This window comes from Conger conger, chromosome 7 (assembly GCF_963514075.1).
Source record: "Conger conger chromosome 7, fConCon1.1, whole genome shotgun sequence".
Lineage (NCBI taxonomy): Eukaryota > Metazoa > Chordata > Actinopteri > Anguilliformes > Congridae > Conger > Conger conger.
Genome location: NC_083766.1, coordinates 3,350,759 through 3,372,496, shown reverse-complemented (window position 1 = coordinate 3,372,496; position 21,738 = coordinate 3,350,759). Strand labels below are relative to the sequence as shown.

General features: G+C 51.1%; 1 protein-coding gene across 1 annotated transcript in view; it reads left to right on the top strand.

Annotated features, from left to right (window-relative positions):
• Nucleotides 1–169: 169 nt before the first annotated feature.
• The window catches only part of sec24a (SEC24 homolog A, COPII coat complex component), a 24,788-nt gene continuing 3,219 nt past the window's right edge, over nt 170–21,738 (top strand). Inside the window, exons 1-19 of the mRNA XM_061247929.1 lie at nt 170–503; nt 4,141–4,863; nt 6,751–6,916; nt 8,325–8,395; nt 8,699–8,791; nt 9,157–9,311; nt 11,968–12,149; nt 12,871–12,973; nt 13,496–13,622; nt 14,268–14,377; nt 14,755–14,867; nt 15,328–15,446; nt 16,575–16,630; nt 18,418–18,624; nt 18,865–18,988; nt 19,118–19,276; nt 19,370–19,543; nt 20,545–20,655; nt 21,073–21,248. Coding sequence (XP_061103913.1) covers nt 446–503; nt 4,141–4,863; nt 6,751–6,916; nt 8,325–8,395; nt 8,699–8,791; nt 9,157–9,311; nt 11,968–12,149; nt 12,871–12,973; nt 13,496–13,622; nt 14,268–14,377; nt 14,755–14,867; nt 15,328–15,446; nt 16,575–16,630; nt 18,418–18,624; nt 18,865–18,988; nt 19,118–19,276; nt 19,370–19,543; nt 20,545–20,655; nt 21,073–21,248 — 3,027 coding nt within the window. The 5' untranslated portion in view covers nt 170–445. The remainder of the gene's footprint in view (nt 504–4,140; nt 4,864–6,750; nt 6,917–8,324; nt 8,396–8,698; nt 8,792–9,156; nt 9,312–11,967; nt 12,150–12,870; nt 12,974–13,495; nt 13,623–14,267; nt 14,378–14,754; nt 14,868–15,327; nt 15,447–16,574; nt 16,631–18,417; nt 18,625–18,864; nt 18,989–19,117; nt 19,277–19,369; nt 19,544–20,544; nt 20,656–21,072; nt 21,249–21,738) is intronic.

The window sequence follows — 21,738 nt, the reverse complement described above, 5'->3', positions numbered from 1 at the left end:
CTTATGATTCTCGAAGGGGAGTAAACGGTCCTTCTGGGCTTTTTGACGAACCACTCCGGTATCCTGTTACGTTCAATCTTATGTTTTGTTTCTCGTACGACAGAAAAAAACCTTGCACAGGAACTGCCACGTGTACCAACTGCGCATGTGTGAGAAAGGTTGCGCGTCTGTCTACGTTGATCCAGGGTGATCCCTACTTCCGGTGCGATCCGAGGAGGATTTTGCGAGTACTTTTACCAAGCAGGGCCCGTACCCCCAGAAACCAGGGGAGCAGCCCTAATCATGTCTCTGTGTTAGGCTGTTTTTTAAAACAACAACCTCCTAGTCAGAGGCCAAACAGGTCCGCCAGGAAAGCTGTTTCCACTAGCTATCTAGCTAGGTTTAACGGCGTGTTATTCGCCAGCCAGACACCGCTAGCTAAATTTGATCTGGTATCAATTTCAAGATGTCAAATTCTGGGTACAACTCCCAGAATGGGGCAAGAGGGCAGCCGTATACGAATGGTGAGTAATTTTTCTTAAACTGGTCTCTTGTTTAGTGTTTAATCTCCTAGGGCTTGTTGAAATATGAAACTGTCTTTGAGTTAGTTGAAAAGTTTAATCACAGCTACAGTTCGTTAGCCAGCTAGCCAGCCAGCTAGCTAGCTAGCTAGCTAGCTCACAACTTGCGATAACTAGAGCTAACTTTGCTAGCACTAGCTAGCTCAATGTCTGCGTAGGGATAAGATAAAGAGAGGCGCATCACCCGTAAGATATTGCTGAGTCGTTGAGTGTTGTGCAGACATTTAGCCAAGCCTTCAACGGAAATCCTGTGACAGGGAATGGATACGTTTCGCGTTGAGTAACTTTGTAGCCAGCTAACTAGCTAACATTAGCTAAGTTAGGCAGTTGAAATTGCACAAGTTTCATGATGTCATTCACAGTATGTCGCCGTTAACTTGTCCACTAATAGTGGAATCGTAGGAATGGTGGAAATACGATACAATGGTAGAAATACGTTGTAGTTAAACACTGTAATGTATATCAGACTAGGCATTTTGAACGATTGGAACACGAGTGTGGATATATTTATGAGCGAGTGAAACTCGTCAGACCGAACAGGAAATGCGGCTGGATAGTATGGCATAAATTGTTATAATCAGAACTATTAACCTATTGTAAGTAAGCTAGATGATATATTTTGATAATGTAAATGTATTTACCCGAGTTAACTAACTGTAGACAAGGTGTTTGAACTTGATGGATTTTTGACTGGATTTAGATGAATGTATGAATCCGTCAAAAAATCGTGATAGATCGATACCATTGATCTAGTCGCAGATTAGGACATAGAAGGAACCCCCCACCACCACAGTTAATTAAGATGGTTCTATTTATCCGTCATCGTGTCTTGGCAACGTGGGACGTAACGTGTCCGTCATTTGTTTTGGGTTTTGTCAGCGAATTGTGATCACGTGATCGCCTGAGCCGCAATTGGCTCGTGTCCCAAGCTTATTACAAGATGTTTATTACTAAATCGGACAAACACCTATTAGCTAGTATTTACCCTAACGACTCACTTGGTGCTGAAGTCATTCTGGTGCTGTGTTAACCCCTTGGCGCAGTTTCAAATGGAAGTGCCGAGTGTACATGTGGCATGTGTTGGCGAGCCAGCAGCTCAAAGCCCTGGCGAATCTGTCACTGAAGTTCAACTCACTCCGTATTCTTTCTGTGGGGAACCCACTATGCCAGAGTTTTGCATTGTTTTTGACGGCTATTGCGCCGCGTCTCACTAGGCCTAAGCAACAATAATATCTACAGCTGAATACGAATGTCACAAAGGTCTGTGTAGGTCAACCCTACAAAAGCCCCGCCAAAGACGATATTGCCTGTCATCTGCCTGTAATAGTGTGCATGGCTGTGGTTAATTTAAATTCAAGTCGCTCTTGTCTGCAGTTAGCCTCTTTCATTTTTTGCAGTATATTTCACTTGCTTACACTATCTACAATAATATCTTCGGCTGAATACGAATGTCACAAAGGTCTGTAGGTCAACCCTACAAAAGCACACCTACAAAAGCACTTGTTTATTCCAAAAAGGTTTTCCGTCTTAAAATGTAGGAGCTTGTGCTCCTATCACCGCACATATTTGGGGTTATGGGGCACAGAACTGCTGCTCAAACGGCTAGCTTCAGGACCACTGCTGGCAAGGTGAACTCGGTGTAGTTGCAGTATCTTATGTTCTGGCGGGGATTTCTACGGCTGCAAGCAGAGCCGTTTACAGCCCCGGCCGTGGATGACGTGTGATATCGTCTTATCTCCGAGTCAGAAGCAACCGGAACCTCTGCACCCACGTGGATCTTCGGACTCTGAACACACCGGGGACCATTCCCATCAGTTCAGAGTCTTCCTTAATATCTCAATCCTGAGAAACCCTTGGCTAATGGTGATATCTAGGCAGTTTTCTCATGTACTCCTCTTTCAACCCATTACGGACTAAGGCGCCCCACAGAAAACCCATAGAAAAGGCCAAGGGGCTCGAGTGAAAATAACTTCCTAAGACCTGAGGCTTTTATGAAAAATGGTAATTTGACCAAATACACGCAGGTCGCATCCGTCTGTTAAGGGAGACGTAACGTGCAGGTTGCATCCGTCCATAAGGGAGATGTAACACGCAGGTCACATCCGTCCATAAGGGGTTAAAGGTTTCCCAGTTTGCAGTAAATCCTCATTCTGTTCCTGAAGCCCCCATTTTTTCTGTCGGCAAATCAGTGCCAGCTGTTGTTTTCTGCTTTCCTTTCGCATTTTATCAGTACCTGACGCGGCACCATCGACTTCAAAATCTTTGTCCAACTTAAGCGGATGCACATGTTCCCCATTTGGGCAAATATGAATAAATATGAATGAATTCCGATCGTCTCGATTGAGGATTGTGCCAATCTGAGCTCAGAAAGCACAGCTGTTAAAACAATCCTGTCTGATGCTCGTTTTGAGTTTCAGCCTTCTCCACAAATGCAGACGTAAGAAAAGTCGGGCTGACATGTTTGGAGTAATGGCGCATGTCGGCTGTAGACTGCTCAGCGCGTTGGATGAGTGTGTGAATCTGTGCTTTTGTGTGTGTGTGTGGCCTTGCCCTTCGCCGTCCTCCCAGCGAACACTGCTGCAGACTCAGGGCGGCTGTCTGAAAGCAGCCGTGTGCTGGCTGGCCTTGTGCTTAATAAAGGGCTTTCCCGGAAACGCGGGGATCGCCTTCATTTTCGTCGTTGAATGGGTTTTTTTTCCCCTCCGTGTCACCTCTGGATCTCTCCCGTGCTGTTGTACTCGCTCGGTCTGTGGCTGTGGGACTCAGAACACCAGCGTCATTACGATTCCCTTTCACCCGAGTCTCTGGGCCACGCGGTGATCTCTCCAGCATTCACCGTGAAATCTCCCAGCATGCCTCCTTACATGGAGGATTCCCCCCCCCCCCCCCAGCTGCTGTTCAGGCCGCACGATATGAGGAAAATATGCGACATGCGATAATGTTGTTAGATACTGTGAGGACGACTATGACTCGCCAGCGATCGATCTTGAGTGTGTGCAGAGCCGCGTGCAGAGCCGCGTGCACAGCTCTAACGTCTTCCTGCTTCAGCTGCGCTGCTAACATAGACCCCAGGCTGTGAAGAGCCTTTTCTCCTCATCTCATAAGGGGCGACATTAGCTCAGGCGGTGAGAGCAGTCTTGGGTGTGTTGAAGTGTCCCTGAGCAAGACACCTTGACGAGCTGATGCTAATGCTCCTAAACGAGCTGGTTGGTGCCTTATATGGCAGCCAATCGCCGTTGGTGTGTGAGTGTGTGTGTGTGAATGGGTGAATGAGGAGCATCAGTTGCACAGCGCTTTGGATAAAGGTGCTGTATTAATGCCGACAGTTTACCATAAGTCGTGAATGGGGTAGAGGTGGGGCCAGTAAGGCCTGTCATAGTGTGCATGGCTGTGGTTCATTTCAGTTCAAGTCGCTCTTGGCTGCAGTTCGCCTCTTTCAGGTGGGGACTATAAGACGATATTGCCTGACATCTGCCTGCAATTGCAAGACAGAATGTCAGTGCAGTATTATAGCATCTCCCTCCTTCTCTCCCTCCCTCCCTCCCTCCTCTAACTTCCATGTTATTCCGTTTTTTTCCAGGTCCGTCCCTGAACCCTGCCGCGCTGCAGCCCCTGGCCCCGGGCTTTGGAATGCCGGGACCGCCCCAGTATTCCAACCAGATTCCCTCCAAGTCTCCCATCCCGCCTGCCGGCGTTCCCGCTCCGGGACTCTACAACTCCGGCCCCTATCAGAGCGCCCCGCCCCCCAGCTCATATCAGCCTCCGGGGCCGACGCCGGTGTCCCGCCCCCCTCCTCCTCAGATGGGACCGCCCCAGTCCATGACCCCGCCCCCACCTGCCACTCAGAGCCTGGTGGCCCCGCCCCCACCGACTAGCCACGCCTACATGATGACCCCGCCTCTGCCCACCACCCATGCCCAAATGATGACTCCGCCCCCTCCTCCGATTCGTGACCACTTGACTCCTCCCCCGCCTGCAATCCGAGGCCACGTGACTCCGCCCGTGCCCGCCACACACGGTCACATGATGCCGCCGGCTCAGCCAATCACCCGCGGCCATATGATAACCCCGCCTCCGCCCTCCCTGCTCACCACGCCCACGTCGCTGTCCAATCGGAGCCCCTACCCGGGCTCCCAGAATCCCCCGCAGCCCAGCTGGCATTATGGGGGGGCCCCGGGGCTTATGGGAAATCATGTGACCTCGTCGACCCCGCCTTTATCACCAGCGTACAGCGTGGCTCCGCCCACCTCCTCACACAGCGCCTTGCGCCCCCCCGGACCCCCGAACAGCTACGCCCCCCCAGGTAAGACCGCCTCCCCCCACACACTCTCACACACACACACACACACACACACACACACACACACACACTCACACTCACACACAAACACACAAACACACACACACACACACACTCTCTCACACACACACACACACACACTCTCTCTCACACATACACACACACTCACACACTCACACTCTCTCACACACACACACACACACACACACACACACACACACACTCTCTCTCACACATACACACACACTCACACACTCACACTCTCTCACACACACACACACACACACACACTCTCTCTCACACATACACACACACACTCACACACACTCTCTCACACACACACACACACACACACACACACACACACACACACACACACACACACACTCACACACACACAGGCCTGAACCCCTGCAGATACAGAGACACATCTTAAACTGAAACTAAAGAAAGTATCGGTTGAAAAACTGAGAGCAACCAGAGAAATTATAGGAAACCAAGGTGTGCGACTAAAATGATGAATACAATTCAATGAAAAAAAAAAAGAAAGATGGATTGGCACACGCAGAAAGACCTTGGTCAGAACCCTGTGGGCGGGATGGCTCACACAGTCCTGAGCGCCCCAGGAAGGCACCGATCTGGCTGATGTTGGAGGTGAACTCTGCCCTCAGACGGGCGGGTCTTATCATGTTGGCAGGGCTTTGTGTGTCGTGTCAGACCGTGAGATCACCTCCAATCTGCTCAGCAACCGCTGCATCTGCCCTCGAATGAAAAATAATAACCGTAAAAGCATGCTCCACAGTCACCGGGCACGCCCGGAGCTCCGCGTGTTTCACTCACGGTCAGGTGGGACACGAGGGCTAGGCCAGGCCAGGTGGGACACGAGGGCTAGGCCAGGCCAGGTGGGACACGAGGGCTAGGCCAGGCCAGGTGGGACACGAGGGCTAGGCCAGGCCAGGTGGGACACGAGGGCTAGGCCAGGCCAGGTGGGACACGAGGGCTAGGCCAGGTCAGGTACATGCTACGCTCATCAGAGCAGACGTGTGGAACGGAGTCCTGGATGTGGGTCTGCCAGAGCTGACGGGGCTGGTTTGGTCTCAGCCAATGGCTCCAGGTTTCCTTTGTGATGTCATAGTGGCACGGCCGTGCGTGCGCCTCGTGCGATAGGCCGATCCAGCGCTGCTAGAAAGATGGGAGTCTGTAAATTTGCATGAACACATGCGAGATTATCTTCATTTATTTTGCATAAAAAGCTGGTATCACCCCACCCCTCCCCACCCCACCCCACCCTCGCTCTGTGCTCTGTGCTGGGTGACCTGCCTTTTGCCCGGTGCCGCTGTCATTTCACAATCAGGCTGCTTCCATTGCGCAATCCAACTGGAAAACCAGCCGAGCCAAGAGCGCTTTTCCAACTGTACTTACTGATGTCTGGCCTGGACGGTGCTGCGGTGGGGAGTCACGTAGTCGGCGGGACTGAAGGTCTGCGGTCGCGCTCGCTCCTGCCCTCTCCGACCGTCAGCCCTGAGGTCATGAGAGGCCGCATTGTGTTGCATGCTGGGAGTTTTTGTAAGGCCGGCTTGCTACGATTCTGTTGTTCTGGATTCAGATGTTGTTCTGCGCTCTTTTGAACTTGCCTGGTGAAATTGAGCTGCACGTGCCCCTCGAGTTCCAGAGGGAAAAACCTCCCGTTGAGGTGTTCACGATGCTTCCTGGGGAGTGACCTTGTAGAGAGACCTCCTCCACGCCCCAGGGAGACCTCACGCAGAATACAGATTGTGCAAAATGCATAGAATGGTGTCCGGGCTGTTTTTCACAGGTTGAATGTAAACCGTGACCCCAGAGGGTGTGGTTGTATTTAACAGTCTGTGTGTCCTGCTCATCTCTCTCCAGGCTCGGCCCCCCCCTCCATGAGCCCGGGGCCCCCCCAGGGGTATCAGCAGCCCGGCAGACCGCCTTACGCCCCCCCGCCTGCCTCCGGGCCCCCCCCCCTCCATGAGACCCACACCGCCCCCTCCTGGAGCCACCCCGCCCCCGCCCCACCCCCCACAGCAGGAAGGTACGGCCACAGCCGCCTAACGCCGGGGCCACGTGTGGGACCTCCACGTGTGGGACCTCCACGTGTGGGACTTACACGTGTGGGACCTCCACATGGGGTTCCAGCTCTGGTGTCTCGTACACATGCAGACTGCTCTCCTTTAATTACTGCTGAATTTACTCACGCCTCAGTGGTGCTCAGTGGTCAACATATTCAGTGCTTTTGCTCCGTTTACTTTTTAGCCAGATCTTGGGGGGTAAATCATGAAGCAGGATTTTACTGGGTTAGCTGGATAAATTCTCTGTGCAAAACCTGGAACCCTTACAAAACTGGAACATGGACTGAAGTAAAATCAGCTGGGTTTTACTCTGTGACCTGAACCAGCTATCTCAGTCATCCTGCTTTCTCATATGCCCCCTGGGTTCACATGGTATTTGTTTTGTATTCAAATACTTTTCTGCATTTGACTAAGCTTGCCTGGTGTATTCTTTAAAAATAAAATGATACTGCGAGTGTAAATCATGCCCATGTAAGTTCAAAGGCACCAGGATCAATAGAGCTAAAGCACGTTTAATAATGAGTGTCATTCATTTTCTCAGATGACAATGTCATTTATATTTGTCCACTATAATGAAGGCATGGGGGTCATGCAACATATTTATCTGTGAAATTAAATTGAAGGTTTTCATGCAGCAGATTATTAATATTTGAACATTCTGGCATTCTCAGTTATTTTAAGTCTTAGTATCTTATTATATTCAAAGAAGCCACGTAGGCGAAAAAACACGAAAAGCAACACTGATGATGAGCAGTGAATAGACACACAAAACCAGAATCAACGTTGCTGGTGAACGTCTCTGAAAGCCCCTCTTTTGCTGAGGGCTTGAGCCAGTCGTTGTGGCTGAAGGCGAGCAGCAGGACAGGTTTCCTGCAGCTCAGCGCTCCCGGCAGACTCCCGCTCTCTTATCTCATCCGGCAGACCACATCGCTGGGGTCACTTTCAGACTCATTTCTTTTTTTTCCAGCTGCATGAACGATAGCAACGCTCGACAGCCAATAGAAATATAGAAATCCATCCGAAGTTACAGGTGTGTCACCCTGAACATGGCAGATCGTGGTACCACTGTTTACAGAACGTGATCGAAATTCTGTCAACTTTCTGTTCCCCTCCAATCAGCATCCTTTAACGGAGCGGTGCGCGTTCCCCCCCACCCCCACCCCCCTTCAGAAACTCCCCAGAAAGATCAGTTTCACTCTCGTGTACCTCACCCCACGGAAGCTCGTTCTGCTCCAACGGCTGCTTCAGCGTTGTCTTTACCTGTCTCTGCTCTCTCCTGTGTTGCTCCTCTCTCTCTCTCTCTCTCTCTCTCTCTCTCTCGCCCTCTCGCTCGCCCACGCCAGTGCCTGAGTGTGGAACTCTGGGTAATAGCTGGGCCCCGGATGAGTGCCCGCTCCCCCCCTCCTCTGATGACGAGGCCGTGTGTGGCCCTGAGCACGCAGGTGTGACATCAAGACTCCGTCCGCTGTCGTTGTGTCTCTGTTTGTGCCGCCACAGACCCGCCCCCCGCGCGTTCGTGACCCCTCCCTCGTCATGGTTTCCGTCTCTGGTTCTGGTGCCGTGCTTTGTGACGTGTTCTTCCATTTCTCACCCATACACGCTCGCCGGCGTACACTGACGAGCTAGAACGTGCTTCTCGTGTCCGGACCGTGAGGAGAGTAGATTATTTGCGCCGTTGTGTTTAGAAAGAGAAGCGTTTGTGTGAAACTAGCCCGCCCTTTTCTGTGAACCCTCATCGCCTTTCTGAATGGCCACAGGAACAGGACCGCCTGTCGCCGGTGATTTCTCAAACGCCCCTCATCCCTTCGACCATCTGGAAACGGGCTCGAGACACATGGGTAAGAGAGAGAGGTCTTCATATTCGTCCATTTTAAAGGCCGATTTCAGCATAAAATTCACTTTCACTTGTAGATGAGTATGAGGTACACCTCTACCAAAATGTGCACTTTTGCTGCCCGATATCTCTGTACAGAGACTGCTTTGTCCATCGACAAAGAGAGAATGAATCGGTTACGCCTTCAGCTGTTAAAATGAGAAGGTTGTTTTGCAGTAGAATTCCCGTATAACTACATGTTGGCCTATTTCCGCTGTATTCTGCCACAGTGTGCTTTTTGGGCAGTGTTTTTGGGCTAACTGCCAGAAAGTTGGTTTGTGCTGTTTTTTGGGGGGTTTTTAAACTATTTTTAAACGCTTTTAATTTCAGCCGGGCCTCCCCTACCCCCTCAGCCGGGTATGAACAGAATGGGCCACTCTTACCCCACGCTGCCCCCGGGGTACCAGAACACGGGTCCCCCGACCGCCACCCCCGGGCCCACCAGCAAGCAGCCTTACAGCCCCGGGCCACAGCCCTATCAGCAGGTACCGTCACCCTTCCCCGCCCCCCTGATGCCCTGTTCCTTAAGTTTCCGTTTCAGCTTCATTCACTCTTGATACTGATTGGCAGCCCAACGAGTGCTCGAGCTGTTGACGGAGGTGTGCTTTGTTCGAGTTGGAGTAAAAACCTACAGGATGGTAGATCTCCAGGAACATTACATTACATTACATTACATTAATGGCATTTGGCAGATGCTCTTAGGCAGAGCGACGTACAGTTGATTAGACTAAGCAGGAGACAATCCTCCCCTGGAGCAATGCAGGGTTAAGGGCCTTGCTCAAGGGCCCAACGGCTGTGCGGATCTTATTGTAGCGGCGGCCTGTAGCGTAATGGTTAAGGTAAATGACTGGGACACGCAAGGTTGGTGGTTCTAATCCCGGTGTAGCCACAATAAGATCCGCACAGCCGTTGGGCCCTTGAGCAAGGCCCTTAACCCTGCATTGCTCCAGGGGAGGATTGTCTCCTGCTTAGTCTAATCAACTGTACGTCGCTCTGGATAAGAGCGTCTGCCAAATGCCAATAATGTAATGTAAATGTACCCTGGGATTCCAACCACCAACCTTGCCTGTCCCAGTCATTTACCTTAACCACTACACTACAGGCTGCCCTAGGTTGGGCAGGAACAGGGTTGGGCAGCCCTGCTCCAGCTGTTGAATGAGGTGTGGCTCTGTTAGGGTTGGAGTGAAAACCTACAGGACAGTAGATCTCCAGGAACAGGGTTGGGCAGCTGGGTGATCAGCAGGATTTCAGCCATTTTCGCTGTAATGCCCGTCTCCTGTGTTATTGTTTCCGTTCTTAATTAATCAACGAGCCCAGCCAGTGGGGCGATCTGAGGATCGACATCTTTGCTAAATGGCTGGATCAACTCGCTGATCGCTGCTGAAGAACGGCCTTGTGTCTGTACGCCTGCTTTACTGTCATCATAATCTGAGCGAAATGCCATCGGAGGATTTTCTGGTTGGACCAGGAGGGCGATTGGTTGGGAACAGATGCTTGCATATGCTCTGGCCCTGCCTACCCCAGGTGTTTTTGTTAGTTTTTTTTTTTTAAGCCAGTTCTATAGCGGTTTTGCAGCCGTTTTGTTGTCTCTGTAGCTTTTTTTTTGTGGCTGTTGTGTTGTATATCTGTAACTTGTTTTGTGACTATTGTGTTGTATTTCTGTAGCTGATTTTGATCTGATTTGTGTTTGTGCAGCTGGTTTAGAGCTGTTGTGTGTTTGTGCTGCTGGTTTTGAGCTGTTGTGTGTTTGTGCTGCTGGTTTTGAGCTGTTGTGTGTTTGTGAAGCTGGTTTTGAGCTGTTGTGTGTTTGTGCAGCTGGTTTTGAGCTGTTGTGTGTTTCTGCTGCTGGTTTTGAGCTGTTGTGTGTTTGTGCAGCTGGTTTTGTTGTGTCTGTACCAGGTTATGCGGCTGTTGTCTCTCTCTAGCCTGTTTTGGGGCTCTTGTGTTGTGTTGTGTGTCTAGCTTGTTTTGAGGCTCTTGTGTTGTGTTTCTGTGGCTTGTTTTGTCTTTGCAGCCTGTTCTGCAGCTGTTGTGTTGTGTGTCTGTAGCTGGTTTTGGGGCTGTTGTGTGGTGTGTCTGTAGCTGGTTTTGGGGCTGTTGTGTTGTGTGTCTGTAGCTGGTTTTGGGGCTGTTGTGTGGTGTGTCTGTAGCTGGTTTTCTGGCTGTTGTGTGGTGTGTCTGTAGCTGGTTTTGGGGCTGTTGTGTGGTGTGTCTGTAGCTGGTTTTCTGGCTGTTGTGTGGTGTGTCTGTAGCTGGTTTTGGGGCTGTTGTGTTGTGTGTCTGTAGCTTGTTTTGGGGCTGTTGTGTTGTGTGTGTCTGTAGCTTGTTTTGGGGCTGTTGTGTTGTGTGTCTGTAGCTGGTTTTGGGGCTGTTGTGTTGTGTGTCTGTAGCTGGTTTTGGGGCTGTTGTGTTGTGTGTCTGTAGCTTGTTTTGGGGCTGTTGTGTGGTGTGTCTGTAGCTGGTTTTGGGGCTGTTGTGTTGTGTGTCTGTAGCTGGTTTTGGGGCTGTTGTGTTGTGTGTGTCTGTAGCTTGTTTTGGGGCTGTTGTGTTGTGTGTCTGTAGCTGGTTTTGGGGCTGTTGTGTTGTGTGTCTGTAGCTTGTTTTGGGGCTGTTGTGTTGTGTGTCTGTAGCTTGTTTTGGGGCTGTTGTGTGGTGTGTCTGTAGCTGGTTTTGGGGCTGTTGTGTGGTGTGTCTGTAGCTGGTTTTGGGGCTGTTGTGTGGTGTGTCTTTAGCTTGTTTTGGGGCTGTTGTGTGGTGTGTCTGTAGCTGGTTTTGGGGCTGTTGTGTTGTGTGTCTGTAGCTTGTTTTGGGGCTGTTGTGTGGTGTGTCTGTAGCTGGTTTTGGGGCTGTTGTGTTGTGTGTCTGTAGCTGGTTTTGGGGCTGTTGTGTGGTGTGTCTGTAGCTGGTTTTGGGGCTGTTGTGTTGTGTGTCTGTAGCTTGTTTTGGGGCTGTTGTGTGGTGTGTCTGTAGCTGGTTTTGGGGCTGTTGTGTGGTGTGTCTGTAGCTGGTTTTGGGGCTGTTGTGTTGTGTGTCTGTAGCTGGTTTTGGGGCTGTTGTGTGGTGTGTCTGTAGCTGGTTTTGGGGCTGTTGTGTGGTGTGTCTGTAGCTGGTTTTGGACCTGTCTGTTCCCTCTCCCTGCAGCCCCCGATGGGTGCGGCCCAGCTCAGCCCGTCCATGGCCCAGCTCAGCCTGCAGGCCCAGCCCCCCGAGGCCCTGCGGGTGGTGAACCTCCTGCAGGAGCGCAGCCTGCTCCCCCCGGGCCCCGTGCCCGCCCCCACGCCCTGCCTGCCCCAGGACCTGCAGAAAGTCAACTGCAGCCCGGAGTGAGTGTGTCACCGCCTGCACACTGCTAAGTGCTGCAGCACACACACCGCTGTGCTGCACACACACCGCTAACCGCTACAGCGCGCCGCTAACCGCTACAGCGCACCCCTGTAGCACACCCCTACAGCTCATTGCTAACCACTACAGCGCACTGCTAACCGCTACAGTGCACCGCTTGCCGCTAAAGCTCACCGTTAATCTTTGACCTCTATAGCACAACACTGACTGCTAAAGCACGCTGCTAACAGCTATGGCTAACTGCTAAAGCTTACCGCAATAGCACTTCAGCACTGCCTAAGCAACACACTGGCCTCTTGAGCAACTTGTTTCCACCTGTCTTCATTGACCACATTGGGTTCTCTTTATTATTAAGGACCACAGTCTGTGGAGTGTGGTGCCTTGTGTGTCACAACCGCGAACCTTACGCAGGGCAGACTGAGCCTTCCTTGGGAGAATATGTGAACTCTCTGTCCTGTCTCTCAGTTCCTCTTTACAGTGGTTTCTGTCGGCAGCTTTTCAAGAATTGCAATCGCTAACAGCACCGGTCCCTCGGGTCCAGTTTGCTAATATTACATGCTGTGCAGGAGCTCCTTTGCCTAACCGTTTGTGTCTCTATGTGTTCAGGCTGCCAGTGTACACGCTTCCCAGCACGATAACCTGTTTCGCTGTGACCTCAGTGAATTGCTGACAGGTGTGTGTTTGCCCCCTGTGTGTCTTCAGGGTCTTCCGGTGTACCCTCACCAGCATCCCTCAGACCCAGTCTCTGCTAAACAAAGCCAAACTGCCCCTGGGCCTCCTGCTGCACCCCTTCAAAGACCTGTCGGTAAGACCTGGCAACCCCCAGGGCCTCCTGTTCACTGCAGAAAAATCCTTAACTGTATGCGTCAGACCTGGCAACCCCCAACCTCCTGTTACCTTTGTAAAACCCATAAACTGTGCGCCTCAGTCCTGCCAACGCCTGACATCCTCAGTTTACAGCAGAAAAACCCTGAGCTGAATAATGGATGTCACTTGGAGTATTTCCAGAGTCGATGCATAACATTACTGGATTGATGCCGACGTTACAGTAATGCGTGTCCCTGTGTGTGAAGGGGTGTGTGTGTGAGTGTGAGTGTGTGAGTGTGTGAGTGTGTGAGTGTGTGAGTGTGTGAGTGTGTGAGTGTGTGAGTGTGTGAGTGTGAGTGTGTTAAAAGAAAATGAAATGGCCTTATTAAAGGACATACGGTGCAATCGCAGATGAGTTACACTCATCTCCTAAGGGTTCTGATTGGATGGATTTGGTGCGGGCGGCCATTTTGAACACACGGCTGAGATGATGTTTTCTCTTGTTGCCGGGCGACTGCAGCAGCTGCCGGTGGTCACCTCCAGCACCATCGTGCGCTGCCGGTCCTGCCGCACCTACATCAACCCCTTCGTCTCCTTCCTGGACCAGCGGAGGTGGAAGTGCAACCTGTGCTACAGAGTGAACGACGGTGCGTTGGTCAGGGGTCAGGGGTCAGGGGTCAGGGGTCAGGGGGGAGAGGGGGGCACTGCTCAGCAGGGTGGGGGTGTTCAACATGTCAGCCCGTGGTGTAGTGGTCACATGACTGGGACCCGCAAGGTCGGTGGGTCGATCCCTGGTGTAGCCACGATAAGACCATATTGCTCCAGGGGGGGGGGGGGGATTGTCTCCTGCTTAGTCTAATCAGTTGTAACAGTAATGTAATGTAATAACATCTAATGTAATGGATGGCTTGCTATTTTTCGGGGTTTATGTCTGGTGTTTGCTCTTCTGTTACTCTATAAAGCATTGCTGTGACCGTCTTCTGTAAAAAGTGCTTATAAAAATAAAACTGGATTCAATAGCCTTCTTCTGGCTGGACCGATGTCCCGACTGCTTGAAACCTCTCTCTGAATGCTGTGCCCGGTCCTTGTCTAAAGTGAGGTGTGTGCGGGGGGTGCCTCGCGGTCCTGTCTGCGCGTGACGGTGACGTCGCTCACCGTTTCTCCGGTGGCTTACTGTGGGTGGGCCTTCATGGCTGCAGACTGACCCGGGCGCATATTGCCCCGAACGGCCGCTCCCCTTCTTCGTGTGTGTGTGTCTGGCTGACGTGTTTACCCCTCCTTCTCTTGCGCAGTCCCCGAGGAGTTCATGTACAACCCGGTCAGCCGGTCCTACGGAGAGCCTCACAAACGTCCTGAGGTCCAGAACCCCACCATCGAGTTCATCGCACCCTCGGAGTACATGGTAATCCAGCGCCATCGCACACCTGCCCCCCGGCTGGGGTTACTCTACACCTGCAGTACGCCAGGGGTCAGGGGTCAGGGGTCAGGGGTCAGGGGTCGGGGGTCGATGGCTCTGGCCCTCGAATCCAAACCCAGCCCTGCTTCTCTGGACTCCAAGGTGAAGGGAGGGTGGAGAACCAGCAGTTCTTGGCCCTCGAGGACTGCTGATCCCTGCTGTATCCCTGACCTGCATGGTTGACGAACAAACTCTTGAGTTTATATGACTTTTCCGCTTTTAGGAGACGCTGTTTGACAGATGATATTTTTATGAAAATATTTGAAGTTTGTGTGACTTTTTTTTTGTGACTTTTGTGTGAATCTTGTGTCCGTGTTTCTCAGCTAAGGCCGCCTCAGCCCGCTGTGTACCTGTTCGTCCTGGACGTTTCCCACAATGCCGTGGAAACCGGTTACCTGGATGTCGTCTGTCAGTCCCTCCTCGACAATCTCAGCTCGTGAGTTGGTTCCGATTGCAAACCGGTGTACCAACTAAGCTGTATTTTTATATAATAGTGATTATGATGCAACAATATCTAAATTTGCTGACGTGTCCCATCTAGTCCTCTGTGGGGAATTACTTGTGGAAATTGTCACATTGCTAAAATAACATCAATGCCAGTTAAGAAAAAGCGGAACAGAAACGCATGTTACCCCTGATAAGCTTTGAAGACATATTTTGTGGGGCGGTTTTTCTTAACCACAAACCTTAAGGTGATGGTGCGTTGTGTTATTTATACACTCTGTATCACACCTCTTCAGTAGCGGGGCTTTCTGTGGATTTGAAACCTTTGGCCACCTGTGGCCGTTTCTCAGCGACTGCTCGTCTGGACCGTGCAAATCAGGGCGGCTCTGGGGACAGACGTGGTGACACAGGGTTTTTTTTAACCGGCGGGTTGTTTCTCCTCTTCGTCTCAGACTTCCGGGAGACGCCAGGATGAAGATGGGCTTCATCACGTTCGACAGCACCATCCACTTCTACAACCTGCAGGAGGGCCTGTCTCAGCCCCAGATGCTCATCATCTCCGACATCGACGGTGAGGAGGCGACCGCCCTAACCTCGGAAACGACCCCGCCGCAACCTCGGAAACGACACCGCCGTAACCTCGGAAACGACCCCGCCCCAACCTCGGAAACGACCCCGCCCGACCTCTAGAAGCATATCTTACGTGCCCTGTCTTTAGCTCTTTAAAATGCAGCCCTCTGTTCTCAAAGGGAGTGTTCCCATTCACCCACTCACTCACTCACTCACTCACTCACTCACTCACACACTCACTCACTCACTCACACACACACACACACACACTCACTCACTCACTCACTCACTCACTCACTCACTCACTCACTCACTCACTCACTCACACACACACTCACTCACTCACACACTCACTCACTCACACACTCACTCACTCACACACTCACTCACTCACTCACTCACTCACTCACTCACTCACACACACACACACTCACTCACTCACTCACTCACTCACTCACTCACACTCACTCCACTCACTCACTCACTCACACACACACTCACTCACTCACTCACTCACTCACTCACTCACTCACTCACTCACTCACACTCACTCACACTCACTCACACTCACTCACTCACTCACTCACTCACTCACTCACTCACACTCACTCACTCACTCACTCACTCACTTACACACTCACTCACTCACTCTTTCATTCATTCGTTCATTCGTTCAACTCATTTTCCACATCCTAAATATGAAGTGTGAATTATTTCACATGACATAGTGCACGTATGTCATGGAAAGGTGTTCATTAAAATATGTTGTTTCATATATTAATTGTTTCATTTGCAGTTCGTGCATCAGAACCTGTGAGATGGGGAATGGCATTAATTTGGCTCTGACATGACAAGACATTTTGAAACGTTGAAAGTAATATGGAATTAAACCAATTTTCAAAGTTCAATCCTGTATCCAAATGAACTCGTTTGGATACTCAGTTGGAAACTCACTCCATCGCTCCAACACTGTTGTGTGCGTTTTATTTTCTGTCATCAGTGTGAAGCGTTTGCAGAGCCCCTCGTGCAGTCGTACGGCCACACTGAGAGCTGAGAGTAGTGTGTGGAGTTCTGTGGATTTAACATGGCCGTCACGCCCTGTTCTCTCTCCTGTTATTTCACCCTGCAGATATTTTCCTGCCTACCCCCGACAGCCTCTTAGTCAACCTCAATGAGTGCAAGGAGGTACGGCCCACCTTTACGTAACCCGCTTCTGTCTTTATTTTATTTATTTTACCCAGAGCTGTCCGTGTGTGTGCTGGGGCTGAGATGTGCGTTGGTGTCATTCAGAAAAAACTCACTGTTTATGATTAAATAATGATTGACATGCATTATGTGTTTGACAAGACAATGGCGAGCCCCAAACTCAAGCCCCAAAACCCATCGCAGTGTGAAGGGAGCAGGTACTTGAGGCTATTGTTTTTTAGGCTCAGAGTCTCTGAAATGGAGAAATGTTCTCAAATGTAATTGGAATGACTCAGGTATGACAGTAGCTACAGAGAGTTTGATTCCTATCACACTGCTCCGTGGCATATTCAGAAGACGAGTGACTCTCTGAAATAGGACTCATAAGATGAGTGACTCTCTGAAATAGGACTCATAAGATGAGTGGCTCTCTGAAATAGGACTCATACGATGAGTGACCGTCTGAAATAGGACTCATAAGATGAGTGGCTCTCTGAAATAGGACTCATAAGATGAGTGACTGAAATAGGACTCATAAGATGAGTGACTGAAATAGGACTCATAAGATGAGTGACCGTCTGAAATAGGACTCATAAGATGAGTGACTGAAATAGGACTCATAAGATGAGTGACTGAAATAGGACTCATAAGATGAGTGACGGAAATAGGACTCATAAGACGAGTGACTCTCTGAAATAGGACTCATAAGATGAGTGGCTCTCTGAAATAGGACTCATACGATGAGTGACCGTATGAAATAGGACTCATAAGACGAGTGGCTCTCTGAAATAGGACTCATAAGATGAGTGACTGAAATAGGACTCATAAGACGAGTGACCGTCTGAAATAGGACTCATAAGATGAGTGACTCTCTGAAATAGGACTCATAAGATGAGTGACTCTCTGAAATAGGACTCATAAGATGAGTGGCTCTCTGAAATAGGACTCATAAGATGAGTGACTCTGAAATAGGACTCATACGATGAGTGACCGTCTGAAATAGGACTCATAAGATGAGTGACTCTCTGAAATAGGACTCATAAGATGAGTGGCTCTCTGAAATAGGACTCATAAGATGAGTGACTGAAATAGGACTCATAAGACGAGTGACTCTCTGAAATAGGACTCATAAGATGAGTGACTCTCTGAAATAGGACTCATAAGATGAGTGGCTCTCTGAAATAGGACTCATAAGATGAGTGACTCTGAAATAGGACTCATAAGATGAGTGACTCTGAAATAGGACTCATAAGATGAGTGGCTCTCTGAAATAGGACTCAAGATGAGTGTCTGAAATAGGACTCATAAGATGAGTGACCGTCTGAAATAGGACTCATAAGATCAGTGACTCTCTGAAATAGGACTCATAAGACGAGTGACCCTCTTAATTATTTCTATTATTATAAAAAAACAATATTGCCTGTCAGGTGAGAGAGCTTTGCCAATGGTGCAAGACATTTCAGTTGTCTAGCATTTTGAAAGTAATTTAAAACAAGCAGCTATTTTCTACTTGAGACAAAATAAGTGTAAGTCTCATGAAACTAAAACTGTGTGTGTGTGTGTGTGTGTGTGTGTGTGGGGGGAAAAAAACAAAAATTGCACTTGCGATGACTGTACTTTTTGTTTAGCACAGCACTTCATGTGTTTTTTTACTAGTTATGGCTGTGATGCTTTAACTTGTGGAAGAACCTATGCACGTGTAAGTCGCTTTGGATTAAAAGCGTCTGCCAAATGACTAAAATGTAAATGTAATGTAAATGTGTGTGTGTGTGTGTGCGTGTGCGCAGCTGGTGCAGGACCTGCTGAAGTCGCTCCCCCAGATGTTCGTGAAGACGATGGAGACGCAGTCGGCCCTGGGGCCGGCCCTGCAGGCGGCGTTCAAGCTGCTGTCGCCCACCGGGGGGCGCGTGTCCGTGTTCCAGACCCAGCTGCCCTCGCTCGGCGTGGGCGCCCTCAAGTCCCGCGAGGACCCCAACCAGCGGGCGGCCGCCAAGGTGCCCGCGCGCACACGCCTTTCTGCGCTCTGCTCCGATTCGCGTAGAGTAGGGATCATCGCATCACGGCGTGAGGACCGTCTGGCCAATCGCAGGGCTTGGATTGCTAATGGCGACATTCTTCTTCTGTGTTTTTGTGTCTGCATGAACTCTCCACTTTCTTAAAGAGCCCGGCAGCTGCATGACCATGTCGGCTGACGGCCATGTTTGTTCTTCTTCTCTGCTTTTTTTGTGTCCCAGGATGTACAGCACCTCTCTCCTGCCACCGATTTCTACAAGAAGCTGGCGCTGGACTGCTCCGGGCAGCAGGTGGCTGTGGACCTGTTCCTCCTGAGCGGGCAGTACTGTGACCTGGCCTCTCTGGGTGAGCGCAGAGCACGACTGCGCCTTAAATGGCAGTACATTACACGACATAGCCAGTGCTTCTGTAATTAAGCTATCGTGCTAACGTGCTATCGTGCTAACGCGCTAACGGCTCCTCTGTCCTCCCCAGGCTGCATATCCAGGTACTCAGCCGGCAGCATCTACTACTACCCCTCCTACCACCACCAGCACAACCCCGCCCAGACCGAGTGCTTCCAGAGGGATCTGAAGAGATACTTCACCCGCAAGATCGGCTTCGAGGCCGTCATGAGAATACGCTGCACGAAAGGTGCGCTATTGAGGCGGTCGTGGTGAATGGGCAGGTGAATGAGGAGGCGGATGAGGTGGAGGTGTTGACTCCCTGCGCTGTAACTCCTCCCAGGTCTCTCCATACACACGTTCCACGGGAACTTCTTCGTGCGCTCGACCGACCTGCTGTCCCTGCCCAACGTGAACCCTGACGCGGGCTTCGCCGTGCAGATGTCCATCGAGGAGAACCTGCTGGACATGCAGGTGGTCTCCTTCCAGGCCGCCCTGCTCTACACCTCCAGCAAAGGTGCGCTGCGTCACCACGTCGTTACAGCCCTGCGATTGGTCAGGTCAGAATGTGCTGCGCTATGAGGTCATAAAGGACTGGGGTTACAGCCCTGCGATGGGTCAGGTTAGAATGTGCTGCGTTATGAGGTCATAAAGGACTGCGGTTCCAGCCCTGTGATTGGTCAGGTTAGAGTGTGTTGAGTAATGACATCATTAAAGCCCAGTTTATCGTAAATTGATGTATCGTTGTTGGCACCAGCGAATTATCACATTTGATGATCGGTCACAACGACTTTTAGTTTATACCGGAGCGGCGGAAGGTTTGATGTTGTCGCCATCATCGCTGAGACATGAATTGTATTCAACTTTGACCCCATCGCTGGCTCATTTGCCACGACAACCTTATTATGGGATGTTCTCATCTGTAATCCTCTTAAGTGTCATCAACTAGCTTCCATGCCTTGAGCTCGCCAATCTCTCCACTTGGGCGATGCCATTCTTATCTTCGCTGTACGTCGCTCTGGATAAGAGTGTCTGCTAAATGCTTTGTAATGTAATCTAATATCGTTTATGGGTGTATGCTTTTATGAGCGATGAGTTCGGAGCGATAATGGAACGTTGGTAACAATGCAGCGATATCCATCGGCCAATCACACATCAGCCACATTCCCTTCCAGCCCTGTGATTGGTCAGGATTGGTTGGCAGGATGCGGAGGAATAATTCTTGCCATCCTCAGAAGGATCCTTCATACAGGGGACTACGTTTCCCAGGGGACTGCGTTTCCCAGGGGACTGCGTTTCCCAGGGGACTGCGTTTCCCAGGTGGCTGCGTTTCCCAGGGGGCTGCGTTTCCCAGGGGACTACGTTTCCCGGGGGGCTAGGTTTCCCGGGGGGGCTGCGTTTCCCGGGGGGGCTGCGTTTCCCGGGGGGGCTACGTTTCCCAGGGGGCTACGCTTATCCGGGGGACTACATTTCCCAGGGGACACCTGGTCAGTTTGTCTGATTTCCTCGTTTCTGCAGGGGAGCGGAGGATCCGGGTCCACACCATGTGTCTGCCCGTCGTCAACTCGCTGTCCGACGTCTTCGCCGGGGCGGACGTGCAGGCCATCACCGGCCTGCTGGCGAGCATGGGTACGAGCTCCAGGCCCCGCTGCTGCACTCCCACTGACACGAGCCCCACGCCCCGCTGCCACGCCCCGCTGCCACGCCCTGCTGCTGGGCTCCCACTGACACAAGCTCCACGCTCCACTGACACGAGCTCCAGGCCCCGCTGCTGCACTCTCATGTCCACCTGTCACCACATCTGGGTTCAAGTGATGTTTGTTTTGGGTTCATATACTTTGCTGCATTTAGCGAAGCTTGTCTGTTGTTTTGGTACGAAGCGTAAAAAGACACCATCCATCTGCTACTCCTTTCAGGATCACGTACACCAAGCAAGATCAATAGAGCACAGAAAAGTATTTGAATCCGAAAGGAGTACTATTTGAACGCTGTTTGAGTCTGACTTGCTCCGATTTTGCGTGCTAACGTGCTAACCTTGTGTGCTAGCGGTGGACCGCTCGGTGACGGCCAGTCTGAGCGACGCCCGGGACGCCATGACGAACGCGGCCATCGACTCCCTCGCCGTGTTCCGCTCGTCTGTGCTCACCATCCAACAGCCCGGCCTGCTGGCGCCTCGCTGCCTCTGCCTGTTCCCCCTCTACATCCTGGCCCTGCTGAAACAGGTACCCTCACCGAGACACACTCTACATCCTGGCCCTGCTGAAACAGGTACTCACACTCATACACACTCTACATCCTGGCCCTGCTGAAACAGGTACCCTCACCGAGACACACTCTACATCCTGGCCCTGCTGAAACAGGTACCCTCACTCATACACACTCTACATCCTGGCCCTGCTGAAACAGGTACCCTCACCGAGACACACTCTCACACACACACACACACACACACACACACACACTCTACATCCTGGCCCTGCTGAAACAGGTACTCGCACTCATACACACTCTACATCCTGGCCCTGCTGAAACAGGTACCCTCACCGAGACACACTCTCTCTCACACACACACACACACACACACACACACACACACTCTACATCCTGGCCCTGCTGAAACAGGTACTCACACTCATACACACTCACTCATACACACACACACACACACACACACACACACACACACACACTCTACATCCTGGCCCTGCTGAA